General features: G+C 37.4%; 1 protein-coding gene across 1 annotated transcript; it reads left to right on the top strand.

The window, feature by feature from the left end:
• Positions 1 to 6,242: 6,242 nt before the first annotated feature.
• Positions 6,243 to 12,824, top strand: LOC110299496 (vomeronasal type-1 receptor 4-like). The gene is made up of 2 exons (XM_085841037.1): positions 6,243 to 6,339; positions 9,594 to 12,824. The coding sequence occupies exon 2, from the start codon at positions 10,459 to 10,461 to the stop codon at positions 11,371 to 11,373; it is 915 nt and encodes a 304-aa protein (XP_085697163.1). The 5' UTR covers positions 6,243 to 6,339; positions 9,594 to 10,458; the 3' UTR covers positions 11,374 to 12,824.
• The last annotated feature ends 13,356 nt before the right edge of the window (positions 12,825 to 26,180 follow it).

Raw genomic sequence — 26,180 nt, 5'->3', positions numbered from 1 at the left:
ATATATTGTTTACTAAGTGGAAAGTATTTTATTAACTAATGCTTCTCAAGAGAAGTTTACCTTAAATCCTTGCTCTCACCCAAAAGATTCAGAAACAGTATCCTTTTATTATTTAGTATTTTAGTTTACTACAAAAGGTTTTACAAAAAATAAAAAAAGCTTTTATAATTGTTGTTAATTGGTAATTAAAAATTAGTTGTGCCCAAGACAATTCTTTGGCCAGAAAAAACATTATTGTAAAGTCATTTTTCTCATCCTCCCAGCCGATCGTTGGCCTACGTGGGCCCAACTAGCTGCTGTGGGGCGAAGTCTTAAGACACACAGTTGCCCCTATTCCAGCACAAATAATCTGGTTGTGTGCTGTAAATGGTGTTTTAAAATGCTGAACAATCAAACCTTAATTTATATATTAATAGTCAATGCTATATCTCTGAGCTCATAATTACTTAAAATTGTTCGTCCCTCAAATACTATTAATTCTCAAATTTACAATTGCTTATACATATTTCTAGTTAATAAATAAATTATGCACGTGTAACTCTTAATAACTTTTCAAGCTTTCTAGTTACAACCGTTCCTTAAGAAAAATGATTAAAAGTGCAATTAGTCACTGCCCCTTTACAGCCAAATATTTAAAATGTTTTGTCCAAAAAGTTATTAATTTAAAAGGTTAAATATTGTAAAATTTTAAACTTTAACCTCTTAAAAGACAAAAGAGAGAAATTATATCCCCATATATACTATTTGGTGCATTTCCATGCACACTATTTAAATCATACCTTTATTTTCAAAATTTGAGATTAAAATGTCAAATTTAATAAATGCTTTTTAGTATCTTAAAAGGATCTACTTATTGGCTTATAGAATGATCCTAAAACAGCTACCTTATTAGGAAAGGTAAAAACAGGTTCTCTCCACAGAACACTACAAAAGCATATTAATAATTCGTGTGCCGAGCCGACAGGTAAGTTAACTCAGTGTCCTGATTAAAAGGACTAAAAGATTAAATTCATGTTTTAGATCCATCCTTGCTTGTCATTTTTCCAGTTTAAACTAGCTTCTAGCCTTTTAACTTTATGGCAATAGTACATCAGAGACTGTATATTCAGACTTAGTAAAATTAGTCATTTAATAGAGTCATAATGATTTTTCACTTTTCTTCAGTGTGACCAGCCATTCTAACTCAATCTTAGACTGGTCTAATATTCAGTCCAATTATTAGAGATTCCTATATTCTAAATTACCTAGCAAAGTTAATTCAGAGCATATCCCCCAAGGTCACCAAAGGCTCATCTTGCCTTCACCTTATTTGTCCTAAACTTTTTGCAAACTGATATTAAAGGTCAGTCTACAGCAGATCTTTTATCCTTGAGAAGAGTTTGCTATCCTGGGTTTTTTGTTGTTCCAGATGAATTTGCAGATTGCTCTTTCTAGTTCGTTTAAGAATTGAGTTGGAATTTTGATGGGGATTGCATTGAATCTGTAGATTGCTTTTGGCAAGTTAGCCATTTTTACAATGTTGATCCTGCCAATCCATGAGCATGGGAGATCTTTCCATCTTCTGAGATCTTCTTTAATTTCTTTCTTCAAAGACTTTAAGTTCTTATCATACAGATCTTTTACTTCCTTAGTTATAGTCACTCCAAGGTATTTTATATTATTTGTGACTATTGAGAAGGGTGTTGTTTCCCTAATTTCTTTCTCAGCCTGTTTATCCTTTGTGTAGAGAAAGGCCATTGACTTGTTTGAGTTGATTTTATATCCAGCTATTTCACCAAAGCTGTTTATCGGGTTTAGTAGTTCTCTGGTGGAATTTTTAGGATCACTTATATATGCTAATATATCATCTGCAAAAAGTGATATTTTGACTTCTTCCTTTCCAATTTGTATCCCCTTGATCTCCTTTTGTTGTCGAATTGCTCTGGCTAGGACTTCAAGTACAATGTTGAATACGTAGGGAGAGAGTGGACAGCCTTGTCTGGTCTCTGATTTTAGAGGGATTGCTTCAAGCTTCTCACCATTTACTTTGATGTTGGCTACTGGTTTGCTGTAGATTGCTTTTATCATGTTTAGGTATGGGCCTTGAGTTCCTGATCTTTCCAAGACGTTTGTCATGAATGGGTATTGGATTTTGTCAAATGCTTTCTCTGCATCTAATGAGATCATCATGTGGTTTTTGTCTTTGAGTTTGTTTATATACTGGAATACGTTGATGGATTTCCGTATATTGAACCATCCCTGCATCTCTGGAATGAAACCTACTTAGTCAGGATGGATGATTGTTTTGATGTGTTCTTTGATTCGGTTAGTGAGAACTTTATTGAGTATTTTTGCATCGATATTCATAAGGGAAATTGGTTTGAAGTTCTCTATCTTTGTTGGGTCTTTTTGTGGTTTAGTATTAGAGTAATTGTGGCTTCATTAAATGAGTTGGGTAGAGTACCTTCTGATTCTATTTTGTGGAGTAGTTTCTGTAGAACTAGGATTAGATCTTTTTTGAAGGTCTGATAGATCTCTGCATTAAACCCATCTGGTCCTGGGCTTTTTTTGGTCAGGAGACTATTAATGACTGCTTCTATTTCTTTAGGGGATATAGGACTGCTTAGATTAACCTGATCTTGATTTAACTTTGGTACCTGGTATCTGTCTAGAAATTTGTCCATTTTGTCCAGGTTTTCCAGTTTTATTGAGTATAGCCTTTTGTAGAAGGATCTGATGGTGTTTTGGATTTCTTCAGGATCTGTTGTTATGTCTCCCTTTTCATTTCAGATTTTGTTAAAAGGATGCTTCCCTGTGCCCTCTAGTGAGTCTAACTAAGGGTTTATCTATCTTGTTGATTTTCTCAAAGAACTAGCTCCTTGTTTGGTTGATTCTTTGAATAGTTCTTCTTGTTTCCACTTGGTTGATTTCGCCCCTGAGTTTGATTATTTCCTGCCATCTACTCCTCTTGGGTGAATTTGCTTTCTTTTGTTCTAGAGCTTTTAGGTGTGTTGTCAAGCTGCTAGTGTGTGCTCTCTCTATTTTCTTTTTGGAGGCACTCAGAGCTATGAGTTTCCCTCTTAGAAATGTTTTCATTGTGTCCCATAAGTTTGGGTATGTTGTGGCTTTTCATTAAACTCGAAAAAGTTCTTAATTTTGTGCTTTATTCCTTCCTTGACCAACGTATCATTGAGAAGAGTGTTGTTCAGTTTCCACATAAATGTTGGCTTTCTATTATTTATGTTGTTATTGAAGATCAGTCTTAGTTTGTGGTGATTTGATAGGATGCATGGGGCAATTTCAATATTTTTGTATCTGTTGAGGCTTGTTTTGTGACCAATTATGTGGCTATTTTGGAGAAGGTACCATGAGGTGCTGAGAAGAAGGTATATCCTTTTGTTTTAGGATAAAATGTTCTGTAGATATCTGTTAGGTCCATTTGTTTCATAACTTCTGTTAGTTTCACTGTGTCCCTGTTTAGTTTCTGTTTCCATGATCTGTCTATTGGTGAAAGTGGTGTGTTTAAGTCTACCACTATTATTGTGTGGGGTGCAATGTGTGCTTTGAGCTTTACTAAAGTTTCTTTAATAAATGTGGCTACCCTTGTATTTGAGCATAGATATTCAGAATTGAGAGTTCCTCTTGGAAGATTTTAACTTTGATGAGTATGAAGTGAGCCTCCTTGTCTTTTTTGATGACTTTGGGTTGGAAGTCGATTTTATTATATATTAGACTGGCTACTCCAGCTTGTTACTTCATCCCATTTTCTTGGAAAATTGTTTTCCAGCCTTTCATTCTGAGTGTCTATCTTTTTCCCTGAGATGGGTTTCCTGTAAGCCGCAAAATGTTGGGTCCTGTTTGTGTAGCCAGTCTGTTAGTCTATGTCTTTTTATTGGGGAGTTGAGTCCATTGACATTAAGAGATATTAAGGAAAAGTAATTGTTGCTTCCTCTTATTTTTGTTGTTAAAGTTGGCATTCTGTTCTTGTGGCTGTCCTCTTTTAGGTTTGTTGAGGGATTACCTTCTTGCTTTTTCTAGGACATGGTTTCCGTCCTTGAATTGGTTTTTTTTTTCTGTTATTATCCTTTGAAGGGTGGGATTCATCGAAAGATAATGTGTGAACTTGCTTCTGTCGTGGAATACTTTGGTTTCTCCATCTAAGGTAATTGAAAGTTTGGCTGGGTATAGTAGCCTGGGCTGGCATTTTTGTTCTCTTAGTGTCTGTATAACATCTGTCCAGGCTCTTCTGGCTTTCATAGTCTCTGGTGAAAAATCTGGTGTAAATAGATCTACTTGAAGACCCAGCTATACAGCTATTGGGCATATATCCAAAGATACCCCATCATATCACTGGGACATGTGTTCCACTATGTTCATAACAGCCTTATTTCATAGCCATAAACTAGAAACAACCCAGATGTCCCACAATGGAAAATTAGATACAGAAAATCTGGTTCATTTACACAGTGAAATACTATTCAACTATTAAGAACTAGGACATCATGAGTTTTGCAGGCAAATGGAGATAGAACTAGAAAATATCATTCTGTGTGAAGTAACTCAGACCGAAAAGGATATGCATGGTATGTACTCACTAATAAGTGAACATTAGCCAAAAAACTACAGAATACATAGGATACAATTCACAGAACTCAAGAAGAATAGCAATCAGAAGGGGCCAAGTGAGGATGCTTCAATCCCTTTTGAAGGCATAGGGTGGGAGAGATCTGGTGGGAGAGGGAAGGTAAAGGGGAACATGATCAGGCATGGTGGGGGCAGGGAGACAGGAGAAAATTCTGGAGGGCTAGCAAACTGAATGGAAATATGCAACCTTGAGATTGGAGTGTGGGGGATCCTAAATGACCAACAGTGGAGAGAGGGAACTCATAGAATCCACCTCCACCTCTCTTATCTTCTGTAGAATCTTAAGACTGTAATTTCAAAATATTGAGTATCTTAAAACTGACTTATATGTCATGTTGTGTGGTCACAAGATATTTCATGATAGTATTTTTTTACAGAACATACTATTAAATAAAAAATAAATTTCAAAACTGTAGAGCCAGCATATTATAGAAATTATTATGTAAGAATATGCAAAGTATAGATAAGCATGAGAATATGTACCTATGATACAAGACTCAGGTAGCACAATGAAAAGTAGGATGAAACTATTATAAGGGACAGACATCAGGGAGAATAAGAAGGGGAAAAACAGTCTTTATTGACTATGACAGGACCATTGCACCCATGAACTCGCAACAGCTGTGGTTGTTTTCAAAAGACCTATACCAGAGCAGGCTGGTCAATATAGTCTAACATAACTGGTGGGTTTATGAGACACAGCCATAACTGAGGAGCTTTTCATAGTTAATGTCTTTGAGATGGTAGAGTCAGTTTTCCTTAAAGATACAGTCACCAGTTGACCAACCAAGCTCCAGTGGTGACCTCACACATATATGAGTGTGACAGCAGAAATTGGACTCAGTAGATTATAAAAATTGAAGTCATGAATCGGAAAGGAGCTGTAGGTTTGAGGGTGGATCTAGAGGATAATTTAATGGGTAAACATAATCAACCTGCATTGAACACATACATGACATTCCCAAATAATTAATAAAGATGTTGTAATTTAAAAATATTCCAATAACCATCATTTTCTTCTTAAGCCTGTACAGGCAAAAATATGTATGTGTACACTACAATCAACTTACAAGGAACTTTAAAGCGAAATGACTCTAAATATGTGACTCTCCATTAATTATCCATATGATTTACTTTATACATGGAGTGAAATAAGCTCTATTTTAAAAAGAATGAATGACAATGGCGCAGGCAAATCAATCTTTTAAAAAAATGTAGTTTGTAAAAAGGAAGACAAAGACTATGTAATGTATTTCCTTTCTTCATGCTTATTAGTTCAGTTGTTCTTCAAAGGTTTAAAAACAAAAAACTCCAAGAATGTCTGGGCATTGGAAACGGTGCCAACTTGACTTATATCCATCAATTTAATTTTCTTAGGATTGGCCCTTTGTGCCTTGTGCAGCTCTCCCTGTGACACTGTGGGCTCACAGAGATGTTTTCTTCCTAATTCTTCCTGATTGCTTCATTGCATTTGAACCTTTGTTTTGGACACATTTGCACTGACACATAATTGTTGGAAAGTCATTTAAAAGTTTTCTCAGTCCCTTATGTAAATGGAGTTGTAGATCTAGATTTGAGTTGAAAATCACCCCTGAAGTAGAAAGGGGGACTGGGAATAATATACCTATAAATCAGAGCCCAGAGTCACATCTCAACTCAGAAAAGACTCAGGCTTTCAGCTCAGCACTTGTTCTTCTGGCATCACACAGCATCCTGGTGAGAGCTACTTTCATCTCATGAGATAGATAATTATAAACTTAAGACTTACATGGGCACAGAGTAGTGACCATAATTCTGTGATTGGGATTGGTAATTGAAAATATTTTAACAGTAACTCAAGGATGCTGCTAGGTGCATAATAGATTGCATCTACCTGCTCCTGTGAAAATCTGATTACTTCCACAATATCCTAAAGGTTATTCTTGATACTTTCCTCCTTAAAATGAAATTTGTCAACTCATTTCCTCTTTTCTTCTTTCTTTTATTCATTCATTCCTCCCTTCTTGAATTTCCATTCTACCTTTGATGAAAATTTGTTTCATTTCCACGCCTCATCAAAAAGTGAATTGCAATTTATAGAATTCTGGGAAAGGTTAAAATCAGTTTTCTTCAATCGAGTGATACTGGGTATATCAACCACACTGGAAGTCAGGCTCATACTCAGGAGAAGTTGGCTAATACTTCTCTGACTCTATGTATTTAGTGATATTTAGTCCTCTTTCTTTTGTGTTTGTTTTGTGCTTTTATTTATGAGAGAGAAAGAACATAAATTTCCATATGTGTGAAGTAACAGAGTAAGATTAGAGATGAGTTGGGAGATGTGGCAGAATATGATAAATCAATATGCTGTATTAAAATATCAAATAATAAGTATATTTTAATAAGTAAGAAATATTATGCTGATATATGAATGTTTATATCCATTTTAAATGTCTTAAATAATACAAAGTATTCTATAAGAAAAAAAGAATTTTCGTGCTTAACCACAACTTCTACACAATTAAATAGGAAATAGACGTGTTTCAAATAAATGGGAAAATAAATAGCAAGTGTATATTTCTTATTTCCCTTGCAACTAACTATGCCTGAGATTTGATGCAAACAAAAAACAAAAAAACAAGTTTGTTGTGAAGATTTTCTTTGGTTAATTAAGAAGACAGTAAGTATTATATTATATATGCTCATGAATATAAGAAGTGGCCAATATTGTAGTGCACCACAACTACAATTTATCTGAACCATAAAGGAGGTTATCAGATTAAAGTCCAGTGTCAAAGGCTAAGCATTGACTAATATGATTCTATTATGTTGTGAGTCTACAGATCATGTTAGGACATGCACCCAGCATTCTAAAGGGAAGATGAAAGAAGATTATACTTGAATGCAGACTGTAAGAAATAGCCATCTTCTTCTCTGTTCATCAATGAAACCCTCCATCTTTTCCTGTCAGAAAATAATATGGGAGGGGAACACATAGGTTCAGAACCAGGCATGACTTCGAAATAAGTGAGAAACACTGCAGATGAAATATTACAGAAGAGTGGTTTTGGATTTACAGCTTTTGGAGCGCTCTCTCTGTGTCTCTCTCTGTGTCTCTGTCTCTCTGTCTCTGTCTCTGTCTCTGTCTCTCTCTCTGTCTCTCCCTCTTTCTCTCTCTGTCTCTCTGTCTCTGTCTCTCTCTATCTCTGTCTCTCTCTGTCTCTCTCTGTCTCTCTCTGTCTCTCTCTGTCTCTGTCTCTCTCTCTCTCTCTCTCTCTCTCTCTCTCTCTCTCTCTCTCTCTCTCTCTCTCTCTCTCTCTCTCTCTCTCTCTCTCTCCATTCTGCCTCTGTCCACTGACCTGACATTAGGACTCAGAGTCAGAGTGGTTTAAGAAGATGAACATTCATGAGGCTTATTTTGTGATTCTCTATTCTTTGAATTGATCTCATTCTTACTATTTTAGATAATGCTGACTTCCATTTCTTCTCTGCAGTTTTATTAGCTTTCTCCATTTCATTGAAAACTTTAGAGAATCAGAATGTTTTTGTGTCTGACTTTCACTCTTGTCCCCAAAGCCCCTCTTTCTCCATTCTTTTTATTAGTAGGAGTATTTTTATCATCATCATCACATTTAGTATAGTATTTGCTTTAGTACAGAGATTGAACAAGGGCCTTACATGTGCTTACCTCTGAGCTGTTTTCTCAGCCCTCGTGTTACCTCCTTTTTTGTTGGTTTGTTTTGTTTTGTTTTGTTTTGTTTTGTTTTGTTTTGTTTTGTTTTGTTTTTTGAGACAGAGTTTTTCTGTATAGCCCTGATGTTCCTGGAACTCACTTTGTAGACCAGGCTGGCATTGAACTCAGAAATCTGCCTGCCTCTGCCTCCCAAGTTCTGGGATTAAAGGCATGTACCATCACGTCCGGCTTTCATGTTACCTTTTGATCTTCAGAAGTTTTTACTAAGTTCCTTGGCCTTCTTTGGACTCCCTATATGGCCTTGTTGTATCTGAACTTGTGATGCTCTTGCCTCTGCCTCCAGAGTTGCTGGAGTTGCAGGCCTGAACCATCAGACCTGTGACTTAGTGAGGAGCACTGCATTGGAGCACAGTAGCCCCCTGTTCCTAGAGTGGCAGCTTTCAGTGGTATCCTCTTCTCTAGATAAGTCCACTGTGCTCCCAAGCTTCCCCTTGTCAGCTTTGTTGATGTGATAACTTAATAGACAATGAGTGGCTTAGGAAAATTAAATTTATGAATGGTTAGCTATTCTCTGTAAATTTTTGAAGTAAATAACTTAAGATGTGATCAATTTTTTATCATAATGGTTTCTAATTCCTATTTTACACATTTAAAAACCAAGTCCACTAGTCAAGCAGTTCTTCATTTTTGAGAACTGAGCTGTGTTCAATTTTAAATTTGTCATTATATTTTTTTCACCTGTGATTATCTTTCCCTCTAGATCCCTTCTTCTCTTGCTTTTCCTCTCTGCTCAGTGTGATCTGTCCCCACTTTTTTATTATATACTGAATATTTTTCTCATTGTCTTCCTAGGTTATAGTTATACCTAATGATAGAAAACATTTTAGATAAGCATGTGACTCAAATGTAACTTCTATAAATGGAAAGATTGAGAGACGAGTGGAAATATTTGGAATGCAATTCCAGATGTGGCATCTTTCATGTGCTAATACCTTTATGCCACAATGATAAATAAATATTCCTCAGCTGAGTCCAGGAGATGAGATGTCAGACCCCTCTATCTTGCTCTCTCTGTTTTTCTGTCTTACATTAAATGCAGTCATATCCTCAAGGAGAGTGTTTGATGTTCTTTAAAATATGTGGAAAATATTAATTTTATTATTAACAAAAGTTTAGTTTTATTTTAAAATCATTTGACCATTTACACCATGATTGTATGTTTTCTATCCCTCATATACAAATGGCGTGGGGAAACATGAAATTCTGGGGAATAATGCTATTTTTTTTCTTCATGTAGATTCACAGAGCACCCCACACTTCACGTTTTATAAAGTCCTTGATGTCTGAATAAATAATTCAGAGCCTGAGTTGAAGCAAAGTTGAACTTGAGACCTGGGAACATAACTTGATTTGAACCTTGATCTTGGTTTTTGACTTGGAAACGAAAGCAGAAACTTGTTTCCTGAGCCTAGAATAGGTGATATAAATAATTCAATTGAACCTGTAACTAATATTCTTTGGAATCTTTGACTGAGCTGTATGGTGGTACTAAAACCTTGATAGTATGGATTTGTACCTTGTTCAGGCTCTTTGTATTTCTCCCCACAAAATGCATGTTTATAAGAAACTTGGGTCTACTCACTACAGACATTCCTATCTTTGTAATGAGGATTTCCTGGTGGTGTCTCCATGCAATTGACAGGATCAGATGTGCATGATGTGGTTCTTAGACTTAGTGCTCCACACACTTTTAACATATCAGTACTGGCCTGTCTGGAAGGGTGATGAGAGTTATGCAACATTGCAGTTTTTATAACTATCATAATATCATTTATGACATTAGTAGCATTGGATGCGTTGATTCAGACTCCTGGTTTAGAATAATTCTTAGATCCTATCAATATGTATTTTTACCAGAGCTGTTATCAGTTATTATACATGTGATGTTTATATTATATTTTTGGAAAGATTCGTAAATATGATGAAGAAAGAGTATTTCATTCAAGTTATTATTTTTCAGGTGCTGGGAATGAATCCCAGGGCTTTACTAGGCAAATATTTACTACTGAGTTACAGCATCTGCTTCTTTAATGAAAGCAGTGAAAACACCCACATTTCCCTCCTAGATCTGTTTAGCCTAACAACATTTTGATAGTGAGAAAATGAAACCAGAGAACATGGTAATGGGTATAGTCTTCATCCTGCAGACTACTGTAGGAATCCTGGTTAATTCCTCAGTTCTGCTTCATTATTTAATCCCAGGATTTACTGGGAAAGGTTTGAAGCTCAAAACCCTAATTGTAAAGCACTTAACTCTGGCCAACTCCTTGTCAATTATCTCTAGAGGAATTCCACAGATAATGGCAGAATTTGGAATGAAATATTTTCTGGATGACATTGGGTGTAAACTTGTACTTTACCTTTATAGAGTATCCCGGGGGGGTTCACTATATACAACATGCCTTTTGAGTTGTTTCCAAGCAACCATAATCAGCTCGAGTAGCACCAAATGGATGAAGTTTAAACACAAAGCCATCAAGTACATGGGTCCTTCCTGCTCACTCAGTTGGCCTATGCATCTGCTTCTGAATGTCATGATACTTGTGGCAGTGACAAGCTCTAGCAACAGAAGGAATGCTACTAAAAAACTGACCTATGTGTACTGCTCAGCCTCTGTTTCTGGCACTGTTGCAACTCCATTGTATATGCTCTTGCTCAGCTTCACTGATGTTCTGTGTTTGAGTCTCATGTCCTGGGCCAGTGTCTTCATGCTGAGCATCCTCCACAGGCACAAGAGGCAGGTCCAGTACATCCATGGTGCCCAACATTCCCTGAGAGTCTCTCCTGAGGCCAGGGCCACCCAAACCATACTGATCCTTGCATGCACTTTTGTTACCTTCTACTCTATCTCTTCCATCATGGTTCTATATTCAGCCTTATTTGGTAATCCAGGATTGTGGGTTATCAATATCATCTCAGGTTTAGAAACCTGTTACCCTATATTTTGCTCCTTTGTGCTAATTTGTAATAACAGCTCTGCCTCTAGGCTCTATCTTCCCTGTTGGTGGAAACATTAATAGACTATGAACTTGTCTCACGTTCAGTGGGTTCTCAGATCCATTCTTTTGTTCCTCTAACCACCATTTAAGTTAAGGACAGTGTCAGTAATTCTCTGGTTTAGTGTGTCAACTTGACACAAGTTAGAGTCATTAGAGTATAAGGAGCCTCAGTTGAGGAAATGCTTCCATGAGATCCAGCTACAAGGCATTTTCTCAATTAGTGAACAGTTGAGGATGGCCCAGCTTATTGTGAGTGGTGACATCCCTGAGCTGATAGTCCTGAGTTCTACAAGAAGGAAGGTTAAAAGAAACCAAGAGAACAAGCGAGTAATCAACACCCCTCCATGGCTATTGCATCAGCTCCTGCTTCCAGGTTCCTGCTCTGCTTGAATTCTTGTCCTGACTTCCTTGGTGATGAACAGCAATGTGGAAGTGTAAGCTGAATAAACCCTTTCCTTCCCAGCTTGCTTTGCAGTCCTGGTGTTTTGTTGAATGTAACTAAGACAGTGTCTATCAGGTAACTCAGATATTTCATTAGCAAATTAGAAAGCCATGGCCATCTCAGCCTCATAGAAGCTGCTGAACTCATTCAGAATATTGCTGCTGCAGAAGATATCACACACTGAGTCATACCTCACACCTCAGCTGCCTACGCAGCAGTTGTGACATCGAATCCACTCCACGCACAGGCTTTTCCCTTGTCCTACTATTCCAGATAAATGAGAAAAATAAAGGAAAACAAAACTGCAAAAGACCTAGGAATTCAGGCAATTTCAGAACAACTTTGTATGACTGATTCTTAGTCCTCTCAAAATGATCCTTAAGCCATCTTCTCACAGCATTTTTATTCCAGAACTGCATACACAGCATGGACATTGTTAGCCAGTGTATAGACTTTAAGTGTAAATCTGTAAAAATTATACCTTAATTTGAATAATATTATTTCAGTTAGGTGCAATGTAGGTGGCCAGGAAAAAAATATATGCTTTGCATTGGTCTGGTTGATGGTTCAAGATAGCATTTCATAATAGTATACACTAATTACAGGTTTATTTTCAATATTTAAAATTACATATCTGTGTGTAAATATACACTCATGTGTGTGAGTGCTCATGGGAGCTTGGGACATAGGAATACCTTGAAATTGGAGTTATAAGTGATTGTGACCTGCTCAACGTAGGGGCTTCAAACCAAACTTGAGTACTCTGCAAGGGCGATATAAGCCCTTAACCACTGATCCATCTCTCCAGACCCACAGTACTGTATTTTAACTCTCTGAAGTGACTATTCTTGGGGGTGATTGTTAAGTGACAAGTATTTCTTGTTCAGCACTTTCCTGGAAGCCCCCAAACAGCTGCCAGTTTCAAAAGATCAGCTGTGTCTACTTGCAAAATATCATCACACATGGGCTTGTTGACTGCTGGCATTCTATAATGAAAGGAGGGGAAGGTCCTTTTCCTTGTCCTTAGTCTCCAACCTGTCCTTTCAGCTGGTTGTATGCTACTCTGCCATCTCACACCTGCTCTATTAATAAGCCAAATAAATTCCTTTGTTGTCCTTTGTTGTTCCTTTGTTGGATTGAGCTTTGGTTTGTCTTTGGAATCACAGAATGAGGGGAATTGATGCTGCCTAGTTCTGAAACTGCCAGGCAAAAATTCTTGAGCCAATATTAAAAAGTATATTCCAAGGAAGAGGGAGAGAGGAAGTTGGAAGGGAAGGGAGGGGATTTCCAACACTTTGTGTGAGTATTCAGGTTAACTAAAGGTAAGGAGAGAGACATAAGAACAATTCATGCCATACAAGACACTGAAATTATCAGAAGAAATTATCTGTGGAAATATCATAATTAATATACATACCATATTACAGAATGTATCAATTTTGCCTTATGTGTATGCATGTATATGTTCATGTATATGTTTATGTATGTATGGTTGTATGTGCATGTGTGTGCATGTATGTGTTCATGTATACAGGCTCACATCCTGAATCAAGAAGCTAGCTACAATTAATACTGCTAAGGATAAAATGGTTTTATCCATTTGAGTTGTACTAGGTATAATAAATATGCTTCAGGGATAGACCCACACCTTGGAGTATTTGGCTAGCAGAAAATGAATTCTATGATATTTTTGTACTTTGGTCTAAGTTCTTTGTCTGGACATTTTGGTTATCGTATTGGCCTTTTGCTTATATATTTTATTTCTGCTTTTGTAGATTTTGTGTGATTCTTCTTTTTTTCTTTTTCTTTATTGGTTTGTTGGTTTTAAGATATATATATATAGGAAAGAAGAAGAAATTATGAGAGTAGGCATGTGGATGAGGATCTAGGAGGAATTGGTGGAGGGAAAATCATGCTCAAAATATATTGTATAAGAAAGGGTTTTATATTTTCAATTAAAAATACATTTTATTAGGTGTATCATGCATAAACTCACAGGAGCTATAGTTACCTACCCAGGAGCTTCCAGTTCTCAAGCCAGTCCCAGGAGATATTCCTGCAGCGATAGAAGGAGGGACTCCTGAGCCCCCCATCCTTAGCAAAGGAGCTATTTGTTATTTATGGCTTTTTAAGGGTAGCAGAATTAATTTCCTTTAGGGATTTGTCTCCTGGTAGGTTCCTATATTACAACAGATGGCCTCATATCCATGTGCATATTGATAAGCTAATTTCACCCTAGGAGTTATTAGCAATAAGAAAAATGAAGACACAAAGTCAGGAGAAGTTAAGAGGGAGACAATTAGGGAACTGGAGGAGGAAGTGATGGGATCAAAGTGCACTGTATACGTGTATGACATTTTCAAAAGCCAAATAAAACTATTTCTTTTTTTAATATTTTTTTATTACGTATTTTCCTCAATTACATTTCCAATGCTATCCCAAAAGTCCCCCATACCCTCCTCCCCACTTCCCTACCCACCCATTCCCATTTTTTGGCCCTGGCGTTCCCCTATACTGGGGCATATAAAGTTTGCATGTCCAATGGGCCTCTCTTTCCAGTGATGGCCAACTAAGCCATCTTTTGATACATATGCAGCTAGAGTCAAGAGCTCCGGGGTACTGGTTAGTTCATAATGTTGTTGCACCTACAGGGTTGCAGATGTCTTTAGCTCCTTGGATACTTTCTCTAGCACCTCCATTGGGGGCCCTGTGATCCATCCAATAGCTGACTGTGAGCATCCACTTATATGTTTGCTAGGCCCTGGCCTAGTCTCACATGAGACAGCTATATCAGGGTCCTTTCAGCAAATGCTTGCTAGTGTATGCAATGATGTCATCATTTGGAGACTAATTGTGGGATGGATCCCTGGATGTGGCAGTCTCTAGATGGTCCATCTTTTTGTCTCAGCTCCAAACTTTGTCTCTGTAACTCCTTCCATGGGTGATTGTTTCCAATTCTAAGAAGGGGCAAAGTGTCCACACTTTGGTCTTCATTCTTCTTCAGTTTCATGTGTTTTGCAAATTGTATCTTATATCTCGGTATACTAAGTTTCTGGGCTAATATCCACTTATCAGTGAGTACATATCGTTTGAGTTCTTTTGTGATTGTGTTACCTCATTCAGGATGATGCCCTCCAGGTCCAACCATTTGCCTAGGAATTTCATAAATTCACTCTTTTTAATAGCTGAGTAGTACTCCATTGTGTAAATGTACCACATTTTTTGTATCCATTCCTCTGTTGAGGGGCATCTGGGTTCTTTCCAGCTTCTGGCTATTATAAATAAGGCTGCTAAACTATTTTAAAAATAATGTTTGAAGCCAACTCCATCTGAAAGATGATTACTGTTTATCTTTTCTCTTTACATATGGGGCAAAGTGTTACAAGTATTTTTAAAATCACCTATATTTTGCGTGTGTGTGTGTGTGTGTTTCTAATTATGTCTGAGTGGTTAAGTTCCCATGGGTGCAGGTGTTTGAAGAAGCCAAAGAGTTCAATTCCTCTGGAGCTAAAGTTACTGGCAGTATGAGAAGCCTGACATGTGTGATATGGAGCAAAATTGTGCTATAATAACTTACTGACAGTGAAAAGAAACTGCACATCTCCAAGGAGTTAAAGCTGAAGCATTATGAGAAAAATAATGTACACTATATAAATCTTAAGGAAACTTAATGGAACAAAGATTCTCAGTGATATTTCCAGAAGGAGGGGGGAGAGGGAGAAGAAAAAGACCAGAAATATTGATTTTTTTTCAACCATAAATATTTAGTTTGTAAAGAGAACAAGACAATGTAAGCTTCCGTGTATTGAGACTATCAGGGAAGATACATTTTGGCATAACAGCTCAGAGCTTCCACTGTGAGCCTGGACCTATTGATAATGTGCTGACTGTCTATGTATCACCAGGCAGTTTCTTTTACAAATATTGATGTAAGATTTGGCTATCTCACTAGGTGTGTCACCCCTGTGAAGGGTGAGGTTAGAACATCAAAGACATAATCTATCAAGATCAAATAGGCTTCATCCCAGGGAATGTAGGGTTGATTCAATGTACAAAAATCCATCAGTGTAATCCACCATATAAACTATCTGATAGAAGAAATCACATGATTATGTAAGTATATGCTGAAATGGCCTTTACTATAATCCAACACCCATTCATGTTAAAGGTATTAGAGAAATCTGGGATACAGGAGACATACCTAAACATAGTCAAAGCAATATACAACAAGACAACAGCCATCATCAAACTAAATGAAGAGAAACTGAAAGCAATTCCACTAAATCCTGGTACAAGACAAGGCTGACTACTCTCTCCCTATCTACTCAATATAGTGCTTGAAGTTCTAGCCAGAGCAATAAGACAACTAAAGGAAATCAAGGAGGGATACAAATTGGAAAGGAAGAACTCAAAGTATTGCTATTTGCAGATGATATGATACTGTACGTAAGCGACCCCCAGAATTCTTCCATACAACTCCTACAGTTGATAAACACCTTCAGCAAAGTAGCTGGATACAAATTTAACTCAAAGAAATCAGTAGCCCTTCATTAAACAAATGATAAATGGACTGAGAAAGAAATTAGGGAAGTAACACCCTTTATAATAGCCACAAATACTATAAAATATCTTGGTGCAACTCTAACCAAGCCAGAGAACGACCTGTATGAGAAGAACTTCATGTTCCTTAAAAAGAAATTGAAGAAGATATCAAAAGATGGAAAGATCTCCCATGCTCATGGATAGGTAGGATTAATATAGTAAAATGGCCATCATGCCAAAAGCAATCTACAAATTCAATGCAATCCTCATTAAAATTCCAACAAAATTTTTACACGCTTTGAAAAAGTAATACTCAACTTCATATGGAAAACCAAAAAAAAAAAAAAAAAAACCAACAACAACAACAACAACAACAACAAAAAAAAACAGGATAGCCAAAACAATCCTAAAATTCTAAACAATAAAATAACTTTTACAGGAATCATTATCTCTGACCTCAATCTATACTAAAGAGAAATAGTGATCAAAAACTGCATGGTATTGATACAGAAAAAGACATGTTGATCAGTGGAATTGAATAGAATACCCAGAAATAAACCCACACATCTATAGATGCTTGGATTTTTGATAAAGAAGTCAAAACCACATAATATAAAAAAGAAAGCATCTTCAACAAATGGTGTTGGTTGTCTAAATGAATGCTTACATGTCAAAAAATAAAAATAGATCCATACTTATCACCCTGCACAAAACTCAAGTCCAAATGGATGAAGGATTGCAATACAAAACCAGATACACTAAAGCTCATAGAAGAGAAAGTGAGAAGTACCCTTGAACACATTGGCACAGGTTATAATTCTCCAAATAGAATAAAAAAGGCTCAGGCTCTAAGATAAACAATTTAAATTGGACTTCATGAAACTACAAAGCTTCTATAATGCAAAGGACACTGTCTGTGTGACAACTCAGCAGTCTACAGATTGGAAAAAGGGTCATCACCAATACTATATCTGACAGAGGATTAATATCCAAATTTTACAGGAACTCAAAAAGATACCCCCAATGCAAGTAACCCAATTAAAATTTGGAGTATATTGCTAAACAGAATTCTCAACAGAGAAATCTCTAATAGCCAAGAAGCTCTTAAAGAAATGTTCAAAGCTCCCATCAGGAAAAGGCAAATTAAAACAAAGCTGGAGAGAGGGCTCTGGCCCCGGAACTCAGGAGAGAGTGACATCTTGTATCCCCAGTCTCCAGAGACCAGTCTGCACAGGAGAGAACACATGCCAAAGAAGCACCAGAGCTTCTTGGACAGGGTCCCTTCAGGGCTTCATCTTCAGCCAGGACACAGAGCTGAGCTCCAGATCTCTGGGAACCTTTCCTGCAAGAGGAGAGCTTGCCCACAGAGAGCACTCTGAACACTGAAATTCAGAAGACAGTTGGACTCACAGGAGTGCTGACAGAGGCTAACAGAATCACAGGAGGAACAAGCTCCAGCCAGAGACAGCTAGAACATTAAAAACAGAGATTATCAGATGGCGACAGGCAAACATAAGAATCTTACTAATAGAAACTAAAATCACTCACCAACATCAGAACCCAGCACTCCCAACACAGAGAGTCCTGGACACCCCCACAAAAAAACCAAAAAGCAAGATTTGGATGTAAAATTGTATCTCATGATGCTGGTAGAGGATTTTAAGAAGTGCATTAATAACTCATTTAAAGAAATACAGGAGAACACTGCTAAACAGGTAGAAGTCCTTAAAGAAGAAACACAAAAATCCCTTAAAAATGGCTAAGATCAAAAATTCATATGACAGCAGATACTGGTGAGGATGTGGAGAAAGAGGAACACTCCTCCACTGTTGGTCGGATTGCAAGCTTGTACAACCACTCTAGAAATCAGTCTGGCAGTTCCTCAGAAAATTGGACATAGTACTAACAGAGGATCCAGCAATACTTCTCCTGGGCATATATCCAGAAAATGTTCTAACTGGTAATAAAAAGACATGCTCCACTATGTTCATAGCAGCCTTATTTATAATACCCAGAAGCTGGAAAGAACCTAGATGTCCCTGAACAGAGGAATGGATACAGAAAATGTGGTACATTTTCACAATGGAGTACTACTCAGCTATTAAAAACAATGAATTTATGAAATCCCTATGGAAATGGATGGATCTGGAGGGTATCATCCTGAGTGAGGTAACCAAATCACAAAAGAACTCACATGATATGTACTCACCAATAAGTGGATATTAGCCCAGAATCTTACAATACCCAAGATACAGTTTTCAAAACATATGAAACTCAAGAAGAAGGAAGACCAAAGTGTGGATACTTTGTCCATCCTTAGAATGGGGAACAAAATACCCATGGAAGGAGTTACACAGACAAAGTTTAGAGCTGAGATGAAAGGATGGACCATCCAGAGACTGCCCTACCCAACGATCCATCCCATAATCAGCCACCAAATACAAACACTATTGCATACGCCAGCAAGATTTTGCTGAAAGGACCCTGATATAGCTGTCTCTTCTGAGGCTATGCCATTGCCTTGCAAACACAGAAGTGGAGGCTCACAGTCATCTATTGGAACACAGGGCCCCCAATGGAGGAGCTAGAGAAAGTACCCAAAGGACAGAAGGGGTCTACAACCTTATAGGTGGAACAACAATATGAACTAACCAGTACCCCCAGAGATCGTGTCTCTAGTAGCAGAAGATAGCCTAGTCAGCCATCATTGAGAAGAGAGAGGCTCCTTGGTCTTGCAAACTTTATATGCCCCAGAACAGGGGAACACCAGGGCCAAGAAATGAGAGTGGGTAGGTAAGGGAGCAGGGTTGGGAGAATATAGGGGACTTTCAGGATAGCATTTGAAATGTAAATGAAGAGAATACCTAATAAAAAATTGGAAAAAGAAAAAAAAATGAAACAAAAATCCCTTAAACAATTACAAGAAAACACAACCAAGCAGGTTATTGAACTGAACAAAACCATCCAAGATCATAAAATGGAAGTAGAAACAATGAAGAAAACCCAAAGGGAGACAACTCTGAAGATAGAAACCCTAGGAAAGAAATCAGGAACCATAGATGTGAGCATCAGCAACAGAATACAAGAGATGCAAGAGAGAATCACAGGAGCAGAAGATTCCATAGAAAACATGGACACAACAATTAAAGAAAATGCAAAATGCAAAAAGATCCTAATTCAAAACATCCAGGAAATCCAGGACACAATGAGAAGACCAGACCTACAGATAATAGGAGTATATGAGACAGAAGATTTTCAACTTAAAGGGCCAGTAAACATCTTCAACAAAGTTATAGAAGAAAACTTCCCTAACCTAAATAAAGAGATGCCCATGAACATACAAGAAGCCTACAGAACTCCAAATAGACAGGATGAGAAAAGAAATTCCTCTTGACACATAATAATCAGAACAACAAATGCACTAAATAAAGATAGAATATTAAAAGCAGTAAGGGGAAAAGGTCAAATAACATATAAAGGCTGACCTATTAGAATTACTCCAGACTTCTCACCAGAGACTATGGAAGCCAGAAGATCCTGGACAGAGTTTACACAGACAAAATAGAACACAAATGGCAGCTCAGGCAACTATACCCAGCAAAACTCTCAATTACCATAGATCGAGAAACCAAAGTATTCCATTACAAAACCAAATTCACACAATATCTTTCAATATCAATTCAGCCCTTCAAAGGATAGTAAAGGGAAAACTCCGACAGAAGGAGGGAAACTATGCCCTAGAAAAAGCAAGAAAGTAATCTTTCAACACACCTAAAAGGAGATAGCCACAAGAACAAAATCCCAACTCTAACAACAAAAATAACAGGAACCAACAATTATTTTTCTTTAATATCTCTTAATATCAATGGATTCAATTCCCCAATAAAAAGACATAGACAAACACACTGGCTACATTAACAGGTCCCAACATTTTGCTGCATACAGGAAACCCACCTCAGGACAAAGACACTAGCTCATAGTAAAAAGCTAGACAACAATTTTCCAAGCAAATGGTCCAAAGAAACAAGATGGAGTAGTCATTCTAATATAAAATAAAATCCACTTCCAACCCAAAGTAATCAAAAAAGACAAGGAGGGGCACTTCATACTCATCAAAGGTAAAATCTTCCAAGATGAACCCTCAATTCTGAATATCTATACTCCAAATGCAAGGGCATCCGCATTCATTAAAGAAACTATAGTAAAGCTCAAAGAACATATTGCACCTCACACAATAATAATGGGAGACTTCAATATACCACTCTCAATAATGGACAGAGCCTAAATGGAAACAGAAACTAAACAGAGACACATTGAAACTAACAGAAGTTATGAAATAAATGGATTTAACAGATGTCTACAGAATATTTTATCCTAAAAAACAAAGATATACCTTCTTCTTGGCACTTCATGGAACCTTCTCCAAAACTGACCATATAATTGGTCACAAAACAGGCCTCAACAGATACAAAGATATTGAAATTATCTGATGCATCCTATCAGATCACCACAGACTAAGGATAATCTTCAATAACAACATAAATAATAGAAAGACAACATGCACGTGGAAGCTGAACAACACTCTATTCAATGATACCTTGGTCAAGGAAGAAATAAAGAAAGAAATTAAAAGACTTTTTAGAGTTTAATGAAAATGTTGCCACAACATACCCCAACTTATGGGACACAGTGAAAGCAGTACGAAGAGGAAAACTCACAGCCCTGAGTGCCTCCAAAAAGAAATTAGAGAGAGCAGACACTAGCAGCCTGAGAGCACACCTAGGAGCTCTAGAACTAAAGAAAGCAAATTCACTCAAGAGGAGTAGACAGCAGGAAATAATCATATACAGGGCTGAAATCAACTGTGTGGAAACAAAAAGAACTATTCAAAGAATCAACCAAACCAGGAGCTGGTTCTTTGAGAAAATCAACAAGATAGTTAAACGCTTAGCCAGACTAACTAGAGGGCACAGGGACAGTATCCTAATTAACAATATCAGAAATGAAAAAGTAGACATAACAACAAAAGGCTATACTCAACAAAACTGGAAAACCTGGATGAAATGGACAACTTCCTAGACTGATACTAGGTACCAAAGTTAAATCAGGACCAGATTAACGATCTAAACAGTCCCATTTCCCCTAAGGAAATAGAAGCAGTCATTAATAGTCTCCCAACCAAAAAAAAGCCCAGGACCAGATGGGTTTAGTGCAGAGTTCTATCAGACCTTCAAAGAATACCTAATTCCAACTCTCCTCAAACTATCCCACAAAATAAAAACAGAAGGTACTCTACCCAATTCATTTTATGAAGCCACAATTAATTACTCTGATACCTAAACCACATAAAGTCCCAACAAAGAAAGAGAACTTCAGACCAATTTCCCTTACGAATATCGATGCAAAAACACTCAATAAAATTCTCTTAAACTGAATCCAAGAACACATCAAAACGATCATCCATCATGACCAAGTAGGCTTCTTCCCAGGGATTCAGGGGTGGTTTAATATATGGAAATCCATCAATATGATTCACTATAAAAACAAACTCAAATACAATCACATGATCATCTTGTTAGATGCTGAGAATGCATTTGACAAAATCCAAAACCCCTTCATGATAAAAGTCATGGAAAGATCAGGAATTCAAGGCCCATACCTAAACATAATAAAAGCAATATACAGCAAACCAGTAGCCAACATCAAAATAAATGGTGAGAAGCTGGAAGCAATTGCACTAAAATCAGGGACTAGACAAGGCTGCCCACTTTCTCCATACCTATTCAATATAGAACTTGAAGTCCTAGCCAGAGCAATTGGACAACAAAAGGAGATCCAGGGGATACAAATTGGAAAGGAAGAATTGAAAATACCACTATTTGCAGATGATATAATAGTATATATAAGTGACCCTAAAAATTCCACCAGAGAACTCCTAAGCCTGATAAACGAGTTCAGCACAGAAGCTGGATATAAAATTAACTCAAACAAATCAGTGGCCTTTCTCTACACAAAGGATAAACAGGCTGAGAAAGAAATTAGGGAAACAACACCCTTCACAATAGTCACTAATAATATAAAATATCTTGGTGTGACTCTAACTAAGGAAATGAAAGATCTGTATGACAAGACCTTCAAGTCTCTGAAGAAAGAAATTGAAGAAGATCTCAAAAGATGGAAAGATCTCCCATGCTCATGGATTGGCAGGATTAATACAGATTAACAATCTAAACAGTCCCATATCCCCTAAAGAAATAAAAGCAGTCATTAATAGTCTCCCAACCAAAAAGATCCCAGGACCAGATGGGTTTAGTGCAGAGTTCTATCAGACTTTCAAAGAAGACCTAATTCTAACTCTCCTCAAACTATTCCACAAAATAGAAACAGTACTCTACCCAATTCATTCTATGAAGCCACGATTACTCTGATACCTAAACCACATAAAGTCCCAACAAAGAGAGAAAACTTCAGACCAATTTCCCTTATGAATATCGATGCAAAAACACTCAATAAAATTCTTAAACTGAATCCAAGAACACATCAAAACGATCATCCATCATGACCAAGTAGGCTTCTTCCCAGGGATTCAGGGATGGTTTAATATATGGAAATCCATCAACATGATTCACTATATAAACAAACTCAAATACAATCACATGATCATCTCGTTAGATGCTGAGAAAGCATTTGACAAAATCCAACACCCATTCATGATAAAAGTCTTGGAAAGATCAGGAATTCAAGGCCCATTGCTTAAATATACAACAAACCAGTAGCCAACATCACACTAAATGGTGAGAAACTTTAAGCAATTCCACTAAAATCAGGGACTAGACAAAGCTGCCCACTCTTTCCCTATCTATTCAATAAAGAACTGGCTAACTTTCACAATGTAGCGGTGTTCTACTGCTGGTGAAGCAGATTAATCATTAGTCAGACCGAGCATTGACAGTGTGTACTGTAACATGCCTACGGGTATAACAGTGATATAGATACCAGTTACTTTCTGATTGGGCTTAAGTCTTGCTCTAAAAGGTGAATTCATGCCTAGATGAGTTTTATGGTTATAGAGAACCTATTACCTTTACTCTAATAAGTGGACATAGTATTAAACTAAGTCCTATTAACTTGCTATAGATTAATGCATCTCTCAGTTCTCTTCAGACAAGGGTCTACTAGCAGTAGATGGTGACTAACTCAAAGACCAGGTGCAGAGAAAAAAAGAATGTATAATAATGATTTTCCCAAAACAGGATGTTTCTGTCACTTCCCTTTCCCCCAAAATATTCAGGAATTGTTGCAGAAAAGATGGGGGAAGAGTGTAAGATCTACAGATGGTGATTGAGTATAAGGAAAGGGTGTTTTCTGTACACATCAGGGCAGCTGTACATGTGAACTCAGTGGCTGTTATAGCATGCACAAATTCTGTATGAGTCCAAACCAGACTAAATCTCATCAAGTCTCTCAAGGGCTAGGCACATCTTCCCCAACTGAGGCCAGACCAAGCGGTCCTCTGCTATTTATGTGTCAGGGGCCTCTGACCAGCTTGTATATGCTGCCTGGTTGATGGATCAGTGTCTGAGAGATCTCAGGGGTCCACATTAGTTGAGACTGCTGATCTTCTTATGGTGTCACCCTCCTCCTCAGCTTCTTTCAGCTATTCCCTGATACAGCCAAAGGGGTCCCTGACTTCAGTCTAATGATTGGGTGTAAGTGTATGCTTCTATCTCAGTCAGTTGTCTGTTGGGCCTTGTTGTTACAGTCATGCTAGACTCCTGTCTGTAAACACACCATAGCATCATTAATAGTGTCAGACCTTTGGATCCTCCCTTTGAGATGGATCCAAAGTTGAGCCTGTCATTGGACCTTCTTTGTCCCTGAAGTTCTTTTAGACCAGAACAATTCTTTGTCAGAGTTTTTGACTGTGGGATGGCAGCCCCATCCCTCCAAAGATGCCCTGTTTTTCTGCTGGTGGTGGACTCTATAAGTTATACAGACAAAAATAAGCAAAAGTACTCATAGCTCTGAGTGCCTCCAAAAAGAAACTAGAGAGAGCACACATTAGCAGCTTGACAACACACCTAAAAGCTCTAGAACGAAAGGAAGCAAATTCACCCAAGAGGAGTAGACGGCAAGAAATAATCAAACTCAGGGGTGAAATCAACCAAGTAGAAACACGAAGAACAATTCAAAGAATCAACCAATCGAGGAGCTGGTTCTTTGAGAAAATCAACAAGATAGATAAACCCTTAGCCAGACTCACTAGAGGGCATAGGGAAAGTATTCTAATTAAAAAATCAGGAATGAAAAGGGAGACATAACAACAGATGCTGAAGAAATCCAAAACACAATCAGATCCTTCTACAAAAGGCTATACTCAACAAAACTGGAGAACCTGGATGAAATGGACAAGTTTCTAGACAGATACCAGGTACCAAAGTCAAATCAAGATCAGGTTAATGATCTAAACAGTCCCATATCCCCTAAAGAAATACAAGCAGTCATTAATAGTCTCCCAACCAAAAAAAGCCCAGGACCAGATGGGTTTAGTGCAGAGTTCTATCAAACCTTCAAAGAAGATCTAATCCCAGTTCTTCACAAACTATTCCACAAAATAGAATCAGAAGGTACTCTACCCAACTCATTCTATGAAGCCACAATTACTCTGATACCTAAACACAAAAAGACCCAACAAAGATAGAGAAATTCAGACCAATATCCCTTATGAATATTGATGCAAAAATCCTCAATAAAGTTCTCGCTAACCGAATTCAAGAACACATCAAAACAATCATCCATTCTGAACAAGTAGGTTTCATCCCAGGGATGCAAGGATGGTTCAATATACGAAAATCCATCAATGTATTCCAGTATATAAACAAACTCAAAGACAAAAACCACATGATCATCTCGTTAGATGCTGAAAAAGCATTTGACAAAATCCAACACCCATTCATGATAAAAGTCTTGGAAAGATCAGGAATTCAAGGCCCATACCTAACCATGATAAAAGCAATATACAGCAAACCAGTAGCCAACATCAAAGTAAATGGTGAGAAGCTAGAAGCAATCCCACTAAAATCAGGGACTAGACAAGGCTGCCCACTCTCTCCCTACCTATTCAACATTGTACTTGAAGTCCTAGTCACAGCAATTAGACAACAAAAGGAGATCAAGGAGATACAAATCAGAAAAGAAGAAGTCAAAATATCGCTTTTTGCAGATGATACGATAGTATACATTAGTGACCCTAAAAATTCCACCAGAGAACTCCTAAGCCTGATAAATAGCTTCGGTGAAGTAGCTGGATATAAAATTAACTCAAGCAAGTCAATGGCCTTTCTGTACACAAAGGATAAACAGGCAGAGAAAGAAATTAGGGAAACAACACCCTTCTCAATAGTCACAAACAATATAAAATACCTTGGTGTGACTCTAACTAAGGAAGTGAAAGATCTGTATGACAAGAACTTCAAGTCCCTGAAGAAAGAAATTAAAGGAGATCTCAGAAGATGGAAAGACCTCCCATGCTCATGAATTGGCAGGATCAACATTGTAAAAATGGCTATCTTACCAAAAGCAATCTACCGATTCAATGCAATCCCCATCAAAATTCCAACTCAATTCTTCAACGAATTAGAAAGGGCAATCTGCAAATTCATCTGGAACAACAAAAAACCTAGAATAGCAAAAACTCTTCTCAAGGATAAAAGAACCTCTGGTGGAATCACCATGCCTGACCTAAAGCTGTACTACAGAGCAATTGTGATAAAAACTGCATGGTACTGGTATAACGACAGACAAGTAGACCAATGGAACAGAATTGAAGACCCTGAGATCA

This window comes from Mus caroli, unplaced genomic scaffold (assembly GCF_978045245.1).
Source record: "Mus caroli unplaced genomic scaffold, Mus_caroli_1 scaffold_8, whole genome shotgun sequence".
In the NCBI taxonomy this organism is placed as follows: domain Eukaryota; kingdom Metazoa; phylum Chordata; class Mammalia; order Rodentia; family Muridae; genus Mus; species Mus caroli.
The sequence above is the reverse complement of the archived record's forward strand: the minus strand, read 5'-3'. Positions and strand labels throughout refer to the sequence as shown.